This window comes from Prionailurus bengalensis, chromosome A2, assembly GCF_016509475.1.
Source record: "Prionailurus bengalensis isolate Pbe53 chromosome A2, Fcat_Pben_1.1_paternal_pri, whole genome shotgun sequence".
Lineage (NCBI taxonomy): Eukaryota > Metazoa > Chordata > Mammalia > Carnivora > Felidae > Prionailurus > Prionailurus bengalensis.
The window spans coordinates 26842417-26863661 of NC_057348.1; the positions used below are offsets into that span (position 1 = coordinate 26842417).

General features: G+C 39.4%; 1 protein-coding gene across 5 annotated transcripts in view; it reads right to left on the reverse strand.

Annotated features, from left to right (window-relative positions):
- The window catches only part of CFAP20DC (CFAP20 domain containing), a 239001-nt gene that overhangs the window by 55770 nt on the left and 161986 nt on the right, over positions 1-21245 (reverse strand). For 3 of the 5 annotated variants that reach the window (XM_043587804.1, XM_043587803.1, XM_043587806.1), the window contains exons 14-15: positions 4905-4949; positions 3463-3666 (exon numbers count right to left, since the gene is read on the reverse strand). In XM_043587804.1, coding sequence (XP_043443739.1) covers positions 3463-3666; positions 4905-4949 — 249 coding nt within the window. The remainder of the gene's footprint in view (positions 1-3462; positions 3667-4904; positions 4950-21245) is intronic. The other 2 variants (XM_043587807.1, XM_043587805.1) reach the window with 1 other exon arrangement.

The following is a 21245-nucleotide window of genomic DNA, read 5'->3' on the forward strand; positions in this document are numbered from 1 at the left end:
GGCTTTAGAGCTAAGTCTGAAGAGATAATCAGGTATGAGGTACAAGGATGTGTGTAGAGTGTGTTCTGGAAGTTATAACTTGGACCAAAAGTGTGGAATGAAAGCTGAGGAACAGTGAGAGATGAGCCCAGGGAGTGGGGCAGGTCTCAGATCATGGGGAGTCTTGTATTTTGCCTAAACAAAGAGGCAATGGGAAGCTAGGAAAGGCTTTATGCAGGGAAGAGATAAGATTAGATCTGGGCTTTAGGAAGACACTAGTGTGAATAATAAAGATAATAATGACAACTAACCTTAATTTACCAAATGCTTGTTATGCCTCAGATACAGTGCCAAGTGCTTTACAAGGTCACAGCTTGGATTTGAACCCTGGCAATTTGTTCTCAGAGCAGAGGCTCCTCACCATCAGGCTGTGGTGCCTGGCCTGGAGGCAGAGAGGTAGCCAGGAGACTATGGAAGGAATGTGGATGAAAATAAAGTGCCAAAGCTATGGTGTTAGGTGGTGAGGGGATTTGGAAATGAAGGGGTGGGAGAAGTGGAGGTGTCCTCCACATTTCTGGTTTGAGTGCCAGTGTGGATGGTGGCGCCATTGAGATACACAAAAAGCAGGAGACCATCATGATCAAGTTATGAGTTTGTTCTTCTTTTTCACCCTCCCTGTACAACTTCTAAAGGGAAAGGCATGAGCTCTCAGACAGACCACAATGGTTCTTGCAAATTGCTCTATTTAAACTCTGTATGAACAACAAGATGCAGTGTTCATTAAGAAATGCAATTTTCCATTTGGTGATAGTTCCAATATTGAAATAGGCTGAATTTGATGCAATAATAAACATATCTTATGAATACCAAAGGTAGGCTTTTCAATTATTTTCTCTGTCTAAAAAATAGACTGTTTTCAATTTCTCATTTGGTCAAATGGAGGGGTTATTAAGTTCATTACCAACGATGTTATTTTTGGCCACGCACTTTTAGAGCGGAGCAGTTGTTGTGCATGAGGACTTCAGTCCTTGCCAGAACAGGACAGGGATGAGAACACCGTATCCAGGGCAACCAAGAGCTCAGCCTTTTCAGTCCATAAATAATCATTCCTCAGTTTGCCCTTTGTAATGCTGGTCTCCAAGTTACTTCATGACAGAAAGAGCTTGTTTAGGGGGCCACTGTTCTTTTTCTTACTTTCCATTTAAATGACTGCTAAGGATTATTTTATAAGAAAGGACATATTTCAATTCCATTCTAAATTATATTGGCAAAAGTCTGCAACTTATTTTTTTTTTTAAGTTTATTTATTTTATTTTGAGAGATAAAGAGAGAGCATGGGTGCATGCAAGTGCACACACAAGTTGGGGAGGGGCAGAGAGAAAGGGAGAGAGAGAATCCCAAGCAGGCTCCATGCTGTCAGCACAGAGCCTGATGAGGGGCTTGATCCCATGAACTGTGAGATCATGACCTGAGCTGAGATTAAGAGTTGGACATTTTGGGGCGCCTGGGTGGCAGTTAAGCCTCTGACTTCAGCTCAGGTCACGATCTCACGGTCCGTGAGTTCGAGCCCCGCGTCGGGCTCTGGGCTAATGGCTCAGAGCCTGGAGCCTGCTTCCGATTCTGTGTCTCCCTCTCTCTCTGCCCCTCCCTCGTTCATGCTCTGTCTCTCTCTGTCTCAAAAATAAATAAATGTTAAAAAAAAAAATTAAAAAAAAAAAAGAGTTGGGCATTTAACCGACTGAGCCACCTAGGAGCCCCTGCAACTTATTCTTATGTTCTTAGCTCTGGCTCCAAGGATACTCTGAGTAACTAGCACACAGAAATATTTTTCTTTGGGGGGGAGGAGGGGTAGATACTCTTTGGCACCAAGGCTGCTGGAGGAGTTACACAGGCCTGATCATTCAGTTTAATGAAAATATAACTAAGGCAAGAGAAGCCTGCCCCCACGTCTTGTTAGAGCCAATCTGAATTCGTCCTCCATGAAGACTTGTTAAGTACTCTCCAGAGCAAAAATCTCACCTTCTGCTGGATGTAGCACTTATTTGGCAAATTAAGTCCCACATTGAGAAGTCACTTTATCATGGTGGTTAGAAGCTCAGACTCAGGAGTCCTGCCAAGCTAAGGCTGAATCATTTCACTCAAGAGTCTCAATTTTCCCATCTGGAAATGGGAACTCAACAGCATTTACCACACAGGACAGCAGTAAGGAATGGATTAGATAACACATGTAAGGCCTAGTGCCAGATCATCTGAGATTTCTAAGACCTACAAAGATGCTGGAGACTTGGGAAAAAAAATTTCTTGGAAGGAAAATCGCAAAATTAATGAATATTTAATTCAATACTTAAAACATATGTTATCCACTGTCAACTACACTTGAACTCAACCTTTATATAATTTTATATAAATATAAATCAGTTACTCAGTTTTATATTCCCTTTCAAAAACTGTATAGTAAAAAAGTTGTATTTATTGTTGGATCACAGTGTATTTTAATGTTTGATCTGATGTTGAATGTGACCTTATTGTAAATATAAGTAAACTACAAGTAAATTTCCTTGGGCCAATGGAGGTCTTAAAATGTCTCTAGGTACTTAAAGAAATGGTAGCTCTAATTACCACTATTATAATAATACTGATTTTATTATTCTGCCTTATGGCGTTTTTAAAGCTGTATAGGACTGTTCTGTCAGTGCTTCTGCTTTGTCCTTCCAATTCAGCCTTAAGATCCTTGAGGACAGTATTGGGGAAAATGGACTGAGTCAAAACACTGGGTTCTTCTCTGGTTCCACCACTCACCAGGTGTGGAAGCTTGGACCCAGGATAGGTTAGTTTCCTCACCTGAAGAATGGGAAGGCCCTGACCTGATCCAGCTCCTTGGCTGGCCTATAGTGAGGATGGTGGGCCATGTTTAAAAGGGCTTTAACTGTATAAATGTACGGGAAAATACAAGCTGCTGAAGCATCTGCAATGCCTACCATGGCCCTTAGACACAGGGAGGAGTAAACATCCTTCTTTTTCATTTACTTAATAAACATTCATTTAACAAATATCGACCCTCTTCTGTGTGCCAGGGCTTGTGCTAGGAGCTGGGGATACAGTGAGATACCCAGAATTGACAGTAAAATTACTCTTTTTTGCTTTCAATGTATGTTTGTATATATCACCATACAATTACCTGAAGGTAAGACAATTTAAGAAAAGACAGACCTAAAATGGGCTCTGAATATTTTTCTTTTTAAATAATTTTTATTTTTAAGTAATCTCTACATCTGACCTGGGGCTTGAACTTACAACCTCGAGATCGAGAATGGCATGTTCTACTGACTGAGTCAGCCAGGCGCTCCTGAATGAGCTCTAAATATTTCTCATGGGGAATGTTCTCATGCTGGCCCTAGTTTTCCCAGGCAACGCTGGGCTTTGTTAGAAAGAAGCTTGCTTGCCATTAAGGCAATAAACAAAGATGCAAATCCCTAGACTCACAGGTGGCAGGCAGGAGTTCCAGGTGGTTGTGTCGTCACTGCTGGTGCTAATGCTGACATTACAGTTGTCCACCTGGGAAGCACTCAGGCCATGGGAAGCCCCCATATCCTCCAGTTCTTCATTCTGTTGCCGCCGCAGGCTGGCCAGCATTTGCAACTCAGATTCACTCATCTGGCTGGGCTGATAGTTCCTCCAGTCATATTCCTGACCAAGAGAGAAGAAAGGGACAGAGCAAAGGGTTACTTGGCCATTCTTAATTTATTCTATTCACTACCAACAGATGTTACTCTACAGCCTTAATCCCTTTCAAGGGCTCTCCACTGACTGATGCCCTGACCCTTAAAGTGCCCTTATACAATGCCTACCCCACCTGCCTCACTTTGTTTGTTTGCTCCCAGCACATCAGCCACACTGTCTTTCATTAAAGTCCTCAAGAGCATCAAACTCATGTCTGCCTTAGTGCCTATGCACATGCTAGCCTGTGTGCCCCACATACTGGCTAACTCCTAGGTGCCCTTTGGGTCCCAAATTGTGTCATCTTCCAGGGAAGCCTTTTAGGACAAACACAAACTGGGTCAGCCCCTCCACAGTAAGTGCTCTCATGGAATCATAAGGTGCTCATTTTTTAGCATTTATCACAATTGCAGTTATGCAATCATTTATGGGATTCACAGGTGGTCTACAGGCTCTACAAAGGCAAACACCACCATTGCCTTACACTCATTGTATTTCTCATGTCTGGCGCTTGACCAGTGTTTGACTACAAAAAAATTCAAAAAGTTTTTTTTAAAAAGAAAAATCACTTTCCAGGTGAAGATCCAGTTTACAAGAATACTGATGAATTTCATCACTGTAAACATTATGACCAAATACATTCAACTTTCAGTAAGATTGAGAATGACTGATGCTAATAAAAGCCACCAAATAAAATATAATCTTAAGATGGGAACAAGTAAGTTCTGAAAGCCATAAAGACCTCATAGCTATAACAAACACACTGAACTGGACTTTACTATATATATACATATATATAATACTATATATATGTAATACAGATTACATGCATATATATATATATATATATATATATATATATATATATATATGCATGTAATCTGTCCGGTATATTTCTCCCCAAGAATACTACTACAAATCTTTAGAGGCTAATGGGAATATTCTTTCAATGTACAGGGAAGAAACTGTCATATGGAATTTTCAAAAACCTTTCTTTCTCTGTGGTCTAAAACCAAGTTTGATGGCAAAGGTTAATTTTAACATTGCTAAAATGTTAGCATCACTTGTGAGTACTGATTTACATCCGGGACTGCCATATAACTTAAAACAATCTTGGAATTTTCTTGCCCATCTGCAAACACTGGTTGTGCTCAAAAAGGTTTCATGACACACTAGAATTTTTTAGATACTCAAACCTCTATACTTACTTTCTCGGAGGACTCTTTGAGACAGCTACTGTCTTCTCTTCTTTTCTGCCTCATAGGGATGTAAAAAATTAAGGAAATATAATTTAAAAAATTCTTGTGTTTCTACGACATTAAAAAGTTTTAAATAAAGTACTGTCATTATCATAACTAGGGGATTATGAAAGCTTGTGATCTAATAATGTGATGTAGACATTTTCTGGAAAGTTGCTAGTGGAAACTCATTTAAATTTTTATAATTTGCGGCTGCAGCAGCCTGGCACCCTGAGAGACCATGCAATCTCTAATAGGAGATTCCATGAGTATTTAATATGTTTTGAGAGTTCTTGAGACAAAACAGGTATCACAAGAAGAAAAAAATTTATACTCTAATGAGTATCTAATGAGTGTTTTTTCTAATGAAAAATACTAAAACAAAAGAGAAACAGAAATAATTTAAATGTAGAAGAAATAGTTGGGGGAACAATAAACATAAGAAAAGATGCTCAGCATCACTGTCATTAGAGAAATACAAATCAGCACCGCAATGAAACACCATTCATACCCATTAGGGCTGTCATTATACACAGTTGGACAGTAACAAGTGTTGGTGAGGATGCAAAGAAATTGGAATCCTCACGAGTTGCCGGTGGGAATGTAAAATGATGCCACCACTTTGGAAAACAGTTAGGTGGTTCCTCAAAATGTTAAACATGGGCCACATGGCCCAGTAATTCACTCCTGGGTACATACGCAAGAGAAATGAAAACAGATGTTCATACAAAAACTTGAACACCAATGCTCACAGCAGCACTATTCATAATAGCCAAAAAGTGGAAACAACCAAATGTCCATCACCTGATGAGTAGAGTTTTGCTTATCCACACAATGGAATGTAATTTACCCATGAAGGGTCATGAAATACTGACATGTGCTACAACATGGATGAACCCTGAAAATATTCTGCTAAGTGAAAGAAACCGCAGACAAAAGCTCACAGATTGTATGATTCCATTTGTATGAGATGTTCAGAACAGGCCTATCCACAGAGACAGAAAGCAGATGGGCTCTTGCCCAGGGCTGAGAGGTCTGGAATGGGGAGCGACTGCCAATGGGTATGCAGTGTCTTTTGTGGGGGATGCAAATGTTCTAAAATTACATGGTTACAGAATCTCGTGAATATGCTAAAAACTGAACTGTACTCTTTAGGAGGCTGACTTTTATGGTATATGAATTATATCTCAATAAAAACAAGGTAGTTCAGTACTCAGATGTGAAAACTAGACTCACAGCTTGACTGTGGGCTCAGCAGTGAACATTGCGACTTGCTGTGCTTTGCTTCAGTTTTTCTGTCAAAAAAAAAGGAAAAAAAAGAAAAAAGGAAAACAAAAACGGAATGAAAGATTCTAATGTGTCACCTAAGCATGTTAAGTGGCTTGTCATTGCTAACACACACTTTTACAGTGAGAAAGGAAATTGTTTTCATCTTTCTTGAGAAAGCTTTAATATGTACTCAGTGTGATTAATTCATCCATTCCTTTTATTTATTTAATCTACAAACCTGTACTGTGCCTCAGGTACAACCATAGGTGTTAGGGCAGAAAACCAAGAGACAATGGGCGGTGGTTAAGCCTGACAGATCTGAGTCTGGGCCCTAGTTCCACTGGTTAGCAGCTTGATGTGACTGGGCAAATTACCTAACCTCTCCCTTCCTCAGTTTCTTCATCTGTAAAATGGATGCCTCATGCATACCTCATATATACCTCATGTATACCTCATGTGATTTTCAGTGGGCTGAATGAAGTAATGTATGTAAAATGCTTAGCATAGTATCTGACAAACAGCTACACTAAGGGCCCCCAAACTTAGGCTTTGTACCTCTATGAAAAAATGTTTGAGTATGTACCTTCTAATATATGATTATTTATAAATTAAACAATGTGTGTACATATATATATGTGTGTGTATGTATGTAGTTTTTTAAAGAGATAGGAGTTTATTGAATATACCACAGGGAGTGGTGGGCAGGACAGCATAGGAGAGACTGTCTGCCACATGTATAGCTATATTAAACTAGTATGCATAGTATAAAACATACATAAAACGGTGGAGCTTAACAAAAATGGAAATAGCTCAAAAATTTTCTCCTTCAATGATCCCAATGGATCATTTTTGGTGTACATCTTGGGTGAGTACCTCCTTCTTGAGGACCACAGAGTTGGCAATCAATACATACGCTTCCTGTTATTACTGTTCTTTCCTCTCCCCCCTCAACCCAGTGGGAGTTCATCTATTCTGTACTATGCCAGGAGCTGGGAGTATAAAGAAAATAAGACACACCTCTGTCCTCATGGAGCTCATAGATGAGAAACGGGAGACATAACAGGCATTATAAATCAGGGTATTATATGTACCGGGATCAATACTACAACAGAGATATGACTAAGATGCTTGAGGAATGCAGTACAGCAATGACTAACTGCCCAGCCGAATTGGAAGACACCTCACAGGGGTCCAAGGTGACACTGGATAGTAATTAAATTTGTTGACAAAGGGAATGAGTGGCCTTCAGAGGGAGTGAGCTCTCTCTACCACCGGAAGTACTAAAGCAGAGGCTGGGGAAATGACACCTGCTGGGAATATTGCAGCAATCTGCAGTGGTGGAAACAGACCAATTGATTCATTCATTCATTTACTCTACAAATACTGAGACCCTATTGTGGGCCAGGAACTGTTGATGCTATGCACTCTGAATTTCCATGATTTTATTTCATACAATAGGAAAACGTGTTCTGACAACACCCTGGAAGAGGCAGCCAAAGATGAGCAGAGAAAGAAGTGACATTCTCCAGGGTCATGAATAGAGCAACTGGTGGCAGAGACAGGTAATTAACTTAGTCTCCTGATACATTCTTGATTTGTAATCTCTTAAACCATTTCAAAATTATCAGAAAGGCTGAATCATTTATTCATATATATATATATATATTTTTTTTTTTGAAAGAAGTCTTGCAATAAAGTCTTCACATGAAAGAGGACTCAAGCACAAGACACTATCTAACTAAATTATACAACGCTTGAGAGGCAAGTGCCTTATCTAATTCTATCTCTGAAAGGCTCAAGATGTTATGTATAACCCAATTTTGCCTCAAAATATCCTTGGAGGAAAGAAGGGGGACATTGATATATCAGTCAGATTTGTTTCAGGAAGGAGGTAATGGGCTCAAGGCTATATACAATTCTGCTGTGCTCAGATTCCCAGGCAAGTCTTTCCCTCGTGAAGCCATTCAAGCCACTCATTTTCATTGATCTTCCTTCAGACATTTTTAGAAGCCTAACACAGTGAAGCCACAAAGACAAATGAGATGTGGCCCCTTAGAATCTAGTAAGGAAATCAAGAGCTAGAAAAAAATGAACATAAAATAAGGTAGCATACACCTGGATGTAGTATTAATCAGTCTTAATCATGATTAAAAGGAAAATTGATAATTCCAGCAAAATAATAAAACACAACAAACAAAAATAAGCTTATAACTTGATGCCCTTCACCTAATCTCTCTTCTCAAGCTAGTAAGGCAGAAGAGCTTAATTGATCAAACACGTGCCTATAGAATGTTGTGAGCCTCAGATAAGAGCTCGTTTTACTGAACTGTTCTAAGTTCTAAGGCTAAGTTCACAATGGTGGTGTAGAGCCAAAATGAGACACGGCCCTGGGTTAATAAGATCAGGTGAAGAAACTCATTCCATTCTATATGGATGGGAGAGTAATAAAATTGGGAGAAAATTGGGCCGTTATTCTCATTCTGGAACCGATAAAATCTCCAAGACTCTCTTTCTGAATCAGGTTTGCATTGTAACAGTGCCTGAAACTACAGCATACGGAACATCATGTTGTAAAAAACTCTTAATGAAAGGTCTACCAAACTATCCCTGGCTCTTTGTATTCTTTTAAGCTACACCAAGATACAAAAACTACTACTACAAAGGGACGGTGCCTGTTAGAGCAGAATATAATGTGAAAGGCAATGTGAGGAAAGGAGTTACACCAAACAGTCTGGCATTTCAGAAAAGAGAGAAGTCACTTCTTGTAGGATTGGTCAAGCTTCATGGAGGAGAGGGTCTCTAAGCTGGACCTCAAAGGATAAGAAGGGTGATACGGCAGCATATTCTAACCATCAGGCAGGAAAACATACGGCAAGCTAGAAGTATCGAGCTTATGTTCATAAAAAGCATTAAATACACTAGAAATACTTAGACATACTGTTTCAGAAATGAAATTGGAAATCGAGTTCCAAAAGAACAAGCATGGAAATGCCTAGAATTTAATCTAAACCTTTTATGACCAAATGGCTTCCACTGCCCTACCCAAGTTTATTAAAAGTCTATGATTCTAGGGGCGCCTGGGTGGCTCAGTCGGTTAAGCATCCGACTTTGGCTCAGGTCATGATCTCGCGGTCCGTGAGTTTGAGCCCCGCGTCGGGCTCTGTGCTGACAGCTCAGAGCCTGGAGCCTGTTTCAAATTCTGTGTCTCCCTCTCTCTCTGACCCTCCCCCGTTCATGCTGTCTCTCCCTGTCTCAAAAATAAATAAACGTTAAAAAAAAAAAGTCTATGATTCTATCAAAGGACATATTCTTATTGGATTATATGATATCTCTATTATTTAGTCATTATTATTATTTTTAAAGTTTATTTATTTTTGACAGAGAGAGAGAGAGAGAGAGCTAGGGAGGGGCAGAGAGAGAGGGAGACACAGAATCCGAAGCAGGCTCCAAGCTCTGAGCTGTCAGCACAGAGCCTGACGCGGGGCTCGAACTCATGAGCCATGAGATCATGACCTGGGCTGAAGTCGGACGCTTAACCAACTGAGCCACCCAGGCGCCCCATCTATTTTTTATTTTTAAGGAATTGTCATACCATTTTCTTACTAAAGAAAACAAAAACACTAATTTGAAATTTTTTAATGTTTATTTATCAAAAATACTAATTGGAAAAGATATATGCACCCCTATGTTTACTGTAGCATTATTTACAATAGTCAAATTATGGAAGCAGCCCAGTGTCCACTGAAAGACAAATGGATAAAGAAGATGTGATACACACACATACACACACACATAGACATACACACAGGAATATCAGCCATAAAAAAGAATGAAATCTTGCAACAACATGGATGGACCTAGAGAGCATTATGCTAAGTGAAATAAGTCAGACAGAGAAAGACAAATGCCATTTGATTTCACTCATGTGGAATCTAAAAGAGAAAACAAATGAACAAACGAGCAAACAGGGAGAAGAAACTGATGGTTACCAGAGGGGAGGTGAGTGGGGGATGGGTGAAATAGGTGATGGAGGTTAAGAGGTATTGACGTCCAGTCATAAAATAAGTAAGTCATGGAGATGAAAGGTACAACCTAGGGAATATGGTCAATAATATTATAATAATGTTTTATGGTGACTACGTTTGCCATGGTGAACATTGAATAATGTATAGAACTGTCAAATCTCTATCATACACCTGTAACTAATGCGTTGTATGTCAACCATATGTCAGTAATGAATTTAGAAAAAAGAAAGAAAAAAGGCATATTCTCAGTAGCTCTCATCAAAAGAATGGATAAATAAGTGGTATGATAGTGGCACAGTAGGACACTATATAACAATGAAATAAGTGATAGACTGAATCTCACAAAAGAAATGCTAAGAAACCAGGCACAAGAGGATAGAGACTGGTAAAACCAGGACGGGGGTTTGGAGGAAAATCTGAAGGGATAGTGGCAGAAAGGGATAGTGACAAGGAGGGAGGGGCTCCTGGTGTGTTGGCATTGTGCTGTTTCTTGATCTGGATGGTGGTCACATGGATTTTGTTCAGTTGGTGGAAATTCATCAAAGTAGGTACTTAGGATATATGTACTTCTCCATGACCAAAGCTGGCAAAGAAGTCCAAGATTCAAAAAAGATTTCCTAGGAAGTAATTAGTTGTTAATCACTCGCACTTTATTCTGCACTGTCTTAGCAGGGGCAAAAAAAAAAAAAAAAAAGAAAAAAGAAAAAAGAAAAAAGAAAAAAAGAAAAAAGAAAAAAGAAAAGGCATTTTGTAAATGCTGAAGAGTCAGTATCACTGGTAGGTTCAAATGTGTATTATTAAGAGTTTTGAAGTTATCACTAGAAAGTTTTGGAACCCAACAAAATAGCAAGAAAAGTAGTAGAAATCCATTTTCCAAAGCTAATTTTAAAGTTTAATTGGAATTTTATTATGAAGATTAATCTCCTCTCTATTGCTATTGGCAGACAGTGTTTAATGTCTACATTGATGTTTTAAATAATAGCTGATGGTAAATTAGTGTTCAGGCATCTCTTCACCACTAGCACCCCCTGAAGACTGGTTTCAAAGTCCTGAGCATGTAACCCACACAAGAGTTTGCCCTGATTCACTGGGGATGCTGACCCACTAAAGATAAGAATGAAGGCAAGACAGAAGCCTCAGAGATGAGCTGCAAGTGACACATATGTGAGCAAATAGCTCTTTCACAATATATGGTAGCTTTTGGCATATGTCTTCACCATGCAAAGGGGTAAATCAAAATGTAAACAGCAGGCCACGGTGCAACTTGAAAAACTTTGCTAAATCGAAGGGATGACCTACCAACTGAACACAGCAGACATCAGAAGGCGGGCTATTTAAAAGAAACAACTGGTCAGAATCTAGACCGTGTTTTGTCAATGGCATTCATGTTGACCTAGGCTTAACCAGACCCAATGCCACCTCTGCAATGTCTGTCACAAACATTTTGGCTTGTAACCTGGAGACACTTCAAAACCCCTGACTCAATTTGTACTTCATCATCTATGCATACTAACCCCTTAGGAATGTCTCAGGTAGAGAATTCTCAGGTAATTTAAATGCAATAGTGGCAACAGTCCTTGCAAAGAGGTTGCTTTGTATGTCATATATATAGCTCTCTTTGGCGGGGCGGGGGTGGGGTGGGTAGACGGCATGAAAGTATTTTTTTAATTGTTTCTTTAAGTTTATTTATTTATTTTGAGAGAGACAGAAAGCAGGGAAGAGGCAGAGAAAGAGAGGGAGAGAGAGAGAATCCCAAGCAGGCTGTGCACTATCAGAGCGGAGCCCAATGTGGGGCTTGAACTCATGAACCGTGAGATCATGACCTGAGTAGCAACTAAGAGTTGGTCGCTCAACTGACTGAGCCGCCCAGTCACCCTGCACCAAAGTATTTTTTTAAAATGATGCTTATATCGATGGGCTAAATTTGTATAGAATACCCTTTTAATCCACGACTTCCATACAATATACTTCTATCCATTTTGCCTTGGAAGTCAGCTTGCTGATTTTCAGAAAGAATTCTCGGACAATCATAGCCGAACTCTAATAACCTTAAAGGAAGTTGATAAACAATTTCTAATTTTCTAGCACCTATCTACTGAGTTCAAGGTACTTCTTGAGTTTAACAATCAACTATAGACTAGAAGGCAGTTAGTAAAGCTAAATGGAACACGTTTTATTTTATATTCAAGGGTATGCCATCTGTAAGGCAACTGTAGCCTTGTACATGGGCTAAGCACAGTAGTCATTCAATACACGGTAGTTTAAAATATTATTTAAAGAACCGGGAGGAAAACAATTACTGAGCCTGCTTATAGAAACGAAAATAGCAAAGCCAACCGATGTTTCTAGAGTGGGAAGATGATAACTTTAAGTTCAGATGTCAAACAGTTTGGCTATACTGTAGTAATGACAGATACACCAACATCTGTGCATGCTTCTGCATATTAAAATACTGTAAAGCTTAAAGTCCCAATGGAAGTTAAGTTGCCACGTGATCACAGAATTTTTCTAGTGGCCTTTTTCTAGCGGTGGTGGTGCAGTGTAGTGGAAGGTGAGCCAGCTTTTCTGGCCAAAGTTCTAGGGTTTGATACTCTGCTTTGTCACCTACTAGATGTGAACTAGCTAAAACCTCTCTGCTTCCTGTTCTCTCAATTAGGAATAAGTAAGCCCTCTTGTGAGGGTGGGAGATGAAGACTGGACAGGAAGTGTGGGGCACCTTGTAGAGGGCTTGGCACACAGCAAATACGTACCCCAAAACCTTAAAGTTGCAAACAAGGTTCTTGAATCAAAGACCTTGATCTCAATGTGTCTAGGAAATACTGTCAGCCTGAGGCTTCTTCCATAAAACCGGGAAATGGCAAGCAATGACTTGCTCCTTTAAAATTAGGAAAACAGGGGCGCCTGGGTGGCGCAGTCGGTTAAGCGTCCAACTTCAGCCAGGTCACGATCTCGCGGTCTGTGAGTTCGAGCCCCGCGTCAGGCTTTGGGCTGATGGCTCAGAGCCTGGAGCCTGTTTCCGATTCTGTGTCTCCCTCTCTCTCTGCCCCTCCCCTGTTCATGCTCTGTCTCTCTCTCTCCCCCCCCAAAAAAATAAATGTTGAAAAAAAAATTAATAAAATTAGGAAAACTAAGCCATCAAAGAAGATAGATTTCTTCAATAAACATTTGACTAGTAGGATGCTAACCTTAGCATTAGAATATTAGAGAACAGACAGTAAAAAGTTACAGTGTGTTGGCTAAACAACTAATGTGTTTTCATCGATTCATACTTCTGATAGTCTCTTAATTTTTGCCCAGTCTTTCTATCTACCATTTCTGAAATTCCTGAGAATCTGAAACTGCTCCTCTTCACCGAAGTAACTGGCACATTGTTTGCATACCTAGCTGTTCAGAAATGGAGATATTAAAATGTCCTACTTCCTTTTGCAATCTCATATCATCACCCAAATTTTGGTCCACGTTTCCATTTTTAACTATTTAAACACACTTCTACTCTAGACCGTTTTGTCCACAATTAAATTGGACATGAGATGCAAAGAGTTTGCTTACTCAAAAGAACAAACTACTCTGTAGCATCACAAGTATTTGGACTGAAAAAGATACTCAAAAATTAAGACAGAGGGCCAGGAGCAAGTTCCACCTGGGAAACCTCGATGCTTAATGCAAATCCTTTTACTAGTAGCACCGATGTTATTTAAGCACCACATTCTGTAGCTTCAGTGATACCCCCTACAGTGCATTGACAGATAAACTGAGATAATGACTCTTTTTTCAGAGGCAAGGAGAGAGAGTATAGTTTGGACAAAACAGGAAAACACACTCTTCTCCAAAGGCTATTAATTGGTAGGAGTGTCCAATGTAATGAATGAAGTGTTCTCACCATGGCTAACACTATGGTTTATAAAACTGCTGTTAGTCTTGTCCAAGTTAAATTCACTCCATCAACCACGAAGCTGCACATCTATAATTCAGCTCTGGGAACAAGGCAGGCGCACAGAGGGTACTCTCTGGGGAATGATCGGAGAGACATCAGGTTCTGCTTCTAAATATTTTTCTCTCTTTGGTGAACATTGAGAAAACACCAACATGTTACCTGGCAGAAGTGACCCATTAATTCATTCTTATGTTAGCACTTGATTCAACTATTAACAGAGGACAAGAAGCACATATAGCTATCACTTATTGAATAGTACCAATAATTAGTTTTTGGAATTCTACTGAATTTGAAAAAGTTTGTTTTAGAATGCCAGGCACACTGGTTTACATTTCTAACTACTCAGAAATAGGTACAAGAAAGCATATTTTTGGATTTTGGACTAAGTGTTCTACATGTACTATCTCATTTGATACTCATGATGACCCTATGGAGTAAGTATTATTATTTTCTCCAAGTAGATAGATGAGATAACTGAGGTTCAAGGAGGTTAAGAAATGTGTCCAAGGCCACATAAGTTAAAAGAAGCAAAGCCAGAATTAAAATCCTGGTCTGTCTGATTTGAGCTGGGTGCTCTGAGGCATAGTGTCTACTGCTCTTGACTCTCAGAAGAATGAAAATGTAGATTGACATGCATAGAATTCTCTTTGGGGAAGGCCCTGAAGGTGGCAAAGATGAAGGCTGTCTATCAGGTGGCCCAGGAAAGCATGAGGCCAGTGGGCACCTGTAGTGGAAGCCTTGGAAGGAGGGAGAGTCACCGGGTGAACTTGCATAGTTGGGCCAGGATGATGGACATAATTACAGCACACAGAGCAACCTGACCCCAAAACAGGTGTTTTGCAACAATGGAATATTGTTGTAACCGAAGAAAGTCAGAGGTCAGAAAGACATTTATGAATTCTTTAAACAATGGGGTATTGTTGGAAAGACAGCTGCAAATGGCATACTTGAGTGGCAAATTCAAAGAGACAGATGGCTTCCCTTTGAACAAAGAGTATTATTATATACCCTAGAAAATGCAGAACTTCATGTAATGGAACAGTGGCTTGAAAGCTCTAAAAATTTACAAAATCATTTTCCTCTAAGTTTATAGAGTACAAATTGCAAAGGACAGTAAACTTCTACTATTTAAAAAAAAAAATGGGCTCAAGTTCATCAGGGAGGCAGTGAAAGTAATCCCTTTTCATTATCCAAAGGAAATGGCTTGGCAATTCAAAAAAATTATACCATGGCTTTTAAAAGTGTCCTTCCACAATTCAGTTTTGATTTTTTAAAAATGAAAATGTGAAAATTAAACTAAAAAATTATATGAGATTCATTTTACTTTTTTCCTTATAAAAAGCCATTTTTTTTTTCTAAACAGAATACCTGAATTTTTAAAAAAATTTTTTTAACGTTTATTTATTTTTGAGACAGAGAGAGACACAGCATGAACAGGGGAGGGGCAGAGAGAGAGGGAGACAGAGAATCTGAAACAGGCTCCAGGCTCTGAGCTGTCAGCACAGAGCCCGACGCGGGGCTCGAACTCACGGACCGTGAGATCATGACCTGAACCGAAGTCGGACGCTTAACCAACCAAGCCATCCAGGCGCCCCAAGAATACCTGAATTTTTAATTGGTAGCATATTTTGTCTTGTGACAATAACCATTCTTCAATAAGCTCAAACTTTTTCTGGAAACACAAAGCCTGTTATATACGTCTTTTTTGTTTGTTTGTTTAAAGATGCACATAATGACATTTACTGGTTTAAAATGATTCATTCAAAACTGTTTGAATGCAGTTATACATGTGGAAAAGTTTAATTACCAGCTATCTGCATGGTTGCGATATTACCCAGAGGGCTGTACTTGTTTCTTAATTAAAAATATTTGAACTTAATAATAGGGAACTCTATTTAAATATGAATAAAACATTGCAAGGAAGAAGTTTACCAAGTAGTTAGCAAATCAATTTCAGTAAGCGTTCCTTAAGAATTACTAGTCCTCTGTCGTATCAGGGGATGTACCTCCGTTCGTAAGAACCTTTAATTTTCCCTTGTCATAGAGTCACCTCTCGTTGGCACTTTGGGAGATCAGATTTTCGATGGGGTGTCCACTTAGAATTCTTGATTGAAGTACCTTGATGGCTAAGTGGATGGCTCAGGTCTCCTCGCAGTCTTCCAGAGCCCAGTAAATTACATGACCAGCCTCCTGGTCATTCAGGACACAAACCTGAGAATCATCCTTGATTCTGCCTGTTTCCTCCTCCCTTTGGCCCCCCCATTATTCCAGGAATCTGCCATTTTCTTCATCTCCACTCAGATCTATCAGAATAATGACTCAACTGTTTTCCCTGCTTCTATTCCTGCCTTGTTGGATCCATCTTGACACTGTGAAATGGAAGTTTTTGAATGTACATGTCATTGCCTTGCTTCAAACCCTACAAAGACTTGCCATTGCATTTGGAATAAAGGCCACCTTCCTCACCATGGCCTTCCTGACCTTACATCATTTGAGTCCTGTGTACCTCTCTGCCCTCATCCTCTACTACTTTCCCCTTGCCCTTATGTCCCAGCTTTCTGACCTCCACTATTTCTCATAGATGTCCATTTCGGAAGCTTTGCACCCACTGTTCCTGATACCTGAAACATTATTCCTAGGTTCTCTGCATGGCTAGCTTCATCTTAAACTTTAAATCTCAGCTAAACTGTCACCTACTTTGTCAGGTAGTATCTAAAGTATCCACCATTCTGGCCAACCCTGTTCTCTATTGTATCACCTTGTTTTGGTCTTCCTGCACCTTTATCATAGCGTATGATGACTTTGAGTATTTGCCTTCATGTCTTCATTGTCTGTGTTTCCCAACATATACAAGCCCCCTGTCTGTTTTGATTGGTGTATCTCTGGCACCTGGGGGAACACCTGCCTTGACAGGTGCTCAACAAAAGAGATGATGCTGTCACTTATCCAGAAGTAGAACCAGAACAGCTATAATTCATCACCTAGAAGTCCTTTATGTTAGAAATCCAGCCTAGGTGGTAGAAACCACCATCCATGTCAGCGCTCTAAATTTATGGACTACAATGCTAGCCACCAAAGGGAATTTCATACCTGCATTCATATAAGATTAGATGGACTTCTAGCCCCAGGATAATTGTCAAACTTTCTCTTGCATCAAATACATTTCCTCTGAGTCATACCAGTAGAATCCTCCTAGGTCTGACTGAGCTTATCATATCTCTGTTAGAATTCACTACTAGGAAATACTAGTTGAAGTATTAAATCTTAAATATCTTGAAGGAAAGCTTTTCATTCAAATGAAATCCATTTGTGGGGGCAATTAGGAAAGAAAGAAATAAAAGACATCCAGATTGGAAAGGCAGTAGAACTATTTCTATTTGCAATGACATGATCTTGTATATAGAAAATCCTAAGGAATTCACAAAAACACTATTAGAACTAATTAACATTCAGCAAGGTTGCAAGATATAAAAAAATCAATATAAAAATAAACTGCATTTCTATGAACACTAGCAATGAACAAATAAAAAATAAAATTAAGGAAATAATTCTATTCACAACAGCATCAAAAAATTTACTTAGGAATAAATTTAACAAAAGAAGTGCAGGATCTGTGTGCTGAAAATTATAAAACATTGCTGAAAGAAATTAAAGAAACAAACAGAAAGATGTCCATGGATTGGAAGGCTTAATATTGTTAAGATGTTAAGATATTCCCCAAATCGATTTAAAGATTCAATGCAATCCTAGTTGCCTTTTTTTTTTTTTCAGAAATTGACAGGTTGATCCTCAAATTCCTATGGAAATGCAAAAAGAATCCAGAAAAGGAAGCACAAAGTTGAAGGGGTCACACTTCCTGATTTCAAAGCCTACTATAAAACTAGGAATCAAGACAGTGTGGTACTGCATAGAGATAGACATATAGATAAACAGAATAGAACTGAGAAGTCGGAAATAAACTTTTACATGCACGGTCAACTGATTTTCAAAAAGGGTGACAGACAATTCAATGGGAAAAGACAGTCTTTCAACTGACAGTGCTGGCACAAGTGAATATCCACAGGCAAAAAAATGTATTTGAACCTCTATTCCCACTATAGACAGAAATCAGCCAGAACTGGATCATAGGACAAAATTTAAGAGTTAAACTATAAAATTCTGGGGCGCCTGAGTGGCTCAGTCTGTTAAGCGTCGACTTCAGCTCAGGTCATGATCTTGCAGTTCGGGAGTTCGAGCCCCGCTCTGGCCTCTGTACTGACAGCTTAGAGCCTGGAGCCTGCTTTGGATTCTGTGTGTTTCTTTCTCTCTGCCCCTCCTCTGCTCATGCTCTGTCTCTCTCTGTCTCTCAAAAAGAAATAAAACATAAAAGAAAAAAAAAATTTAAAAAGAGTTAAACTATAAAATTCTTAGAAGAAAACATAGGAATAAACTCTGTGATCTCGGATCAGGCAACCATTCTTAGATATGACACAAAAGCATAAGCAACAGAAGAAATAAATAAACTAGACCTCACCAAAATGAAAAAAACTTCTATTGCTTCAAAAGATAGCCAAAGAAATGAAAAGACAAGTTACAGAATGGGAGAGTATACTTGCGTATCACGTATCTAAGAAACTGTATCCAAACTCTTAGACCTGGATACTAAAAAGACAAATAATCCAATGAAAAAATAGGCCAAAGGTCTCAATAGGTGTTTTTCCAAAGAAGATATACAAATGGGCTGATAAGTGTACAAAAAGATGCTCAACAGCTTTAGTCATTAGGGAAAAGCAAACTCAAACCACAAGGAGATGCCACTTTACAGACTAGGATGGCTGAAATGAAAAAGGCAGACAATAACGAGTGTTGACTGAGATGTGGAGAAATCCCCCAACCTTGCTTTGCTGGTGGGAATGTAATATGGTGCAGCTGCTCAGGGAAACAGTTTGGCAGTTTCTCAAAAGTTAAATGTAAAGTTCCATATGACCTGGCAATTCCACTCCTAGGTATACACCCAGGAGGGCTGAAAACATATGTCCACACAAAAATGTGCATATGAATGTTCATAGCAGCATCTTTCATTATAGCCAAAGAGTGGAAACAACCAACTATCAACTGATAGATGAATAAGCAAATATGGCACACTCACATAATGGATTATTATTCAGGCATAAAAAGAAATGGAAAGCTACAACATAGAAAGAACTTGAGAACATCATGCTAAATCAAAGAAGTCAGACACAAAAGGGCACACTGTGTCTGATTTCCTTTATAGGAAATGTCCAGAACAGGCAAATCCATAGAGACAGGAAATAAATTAATGGTTTCTGGGAGTTTGGGGGAAGCAGGCAATGGGGAATGACTATTAATGGGCACAGAGTTTCTTTTGGGGTGATAATAGTGATCTAGGATTAGTGGTCATGGTTGTATAACTCTGTGAATGCACTAAAAAAGGCTGAATTTTGTATTGTGTGAAGTAAATATTAGTGAATTATTAAAACAAAAGTCACCACCATGGTTTTCTGGGACCTGGGGAAAAATCCTTTCGCAGAGTTAGCAACACACAGCACTCTTGAGGAAACTTGTTTTCACAGATTCTTAGCTGCAGCTATTAAGTGGAGAGAACGTCGGGTATTAGCACCCTTTCACTATGACCATGAATTTCCTTTTTAAAGGAAGAACACTGGAAGAACACTCCATTCCCATCGTAAATTCACCCTGAAATGGGGCAAGGTGCCTATGCCTTCAATAATTTTACACCCTATTAAATTGAGGTTACCACATTCACAAATGCGAGCCGCAGATTGCAGTGATCATGTGGGTTGTAGAGATCACATTTTATTAACCTGAATTTTGACACGGAGGTCAAACCTCTCTGCACAAATGGTAAGCAGTGCCTTTGTGCCTTGATCCCCTCAACAAAAGATGAAGCTCCTTCCCTCTTTGATCCTCTTGAAGGGAGTACTCTGTCAGTCTCCTTAGCTGTAAAATGGAATAATAAAAAATGGAACACTGCACAGAGGGCTCCCATGCAGAAGGGACATGTGTCAGGTTTGTGCTTTGTAATTGGCAGTGAGCAGCTGTGAGAAGGGTCTCTTGAGACAACCCAAATGGTGTCTGCATACTGGCTTTTCCTAAAAGCCTCTTAAATTAACAGGATGGGTAAGGAAAGTGCCTTTCTCTCCAACCTTTCATTATTCCCTGGTATTATCTTAGAGCGCTATTTTTCAGGCAGTGGACTTGGCTGAGTGGCCAGCTACTTAAAGTCCTTGGCTGAGTGGCCAGCTACTTAAAGTCCATTTGTGCCTCCAGCTCCCAAGGTGCTTTTTGTGCTCTGGTTTTACTTCCACAGAAAGATGGAAAGATAAAAAATAAACAATCTTTTGGCTATATTACGATGACAGATTTTACCTAGTAGAAGGGTGGTGGCAAAAAGATTAGGGGAAAATGGACTGGAAGACTTCTTCAAGACTTGCTTTGCTCTGGTTTTTGGCAGCCCAGCCAAGTGGAGCACCATTGTAGAATAAATCTGTCAGGTTAGTTTATTAGCTGTATTCCACTTGTTAGCACACCAAAGAAAAAAAATTACAGTTAGGTAGAACATTTGTTTTGGAACTATTTTCAAAAAAAAAAAATGAGAAACATGCAAAAATAATCCTGAGAACTTTTATCCTAAACCACCATAAAACAAATCCATTTTCATTATGTTAGGTGATTTACTACTTTCTTGTGTGCACGCGTACACACATGCATACAAATGTGGGAAATAAGAGGAACGCACATTCCGGTTTTATCTGGATCTTTCTTGAGGAGTGGCCACCATTTAGAGAAGAGTCAGCATGTATTTATGTGGCCCAGAGTGGTGGACACAGGCAGCATTTCTGGACTCAGCTTCAAGTTCTAACTCCTCAACTAACTAGCTGCTGTCCTTGATCACAGTGCATAACCATTCTGAACTTCAGTTTCTTCATCTGGAAAACGAGGATGAAGGTCTCCACCTCTCCGGTCATTGTGAGGATTAAATACTTCACGAAAAAGGGGCTGGCATGGTCAATGCTAAGAAATATTAGCTTTTTCTATTTTGTTAATGATGATGTACGTGTG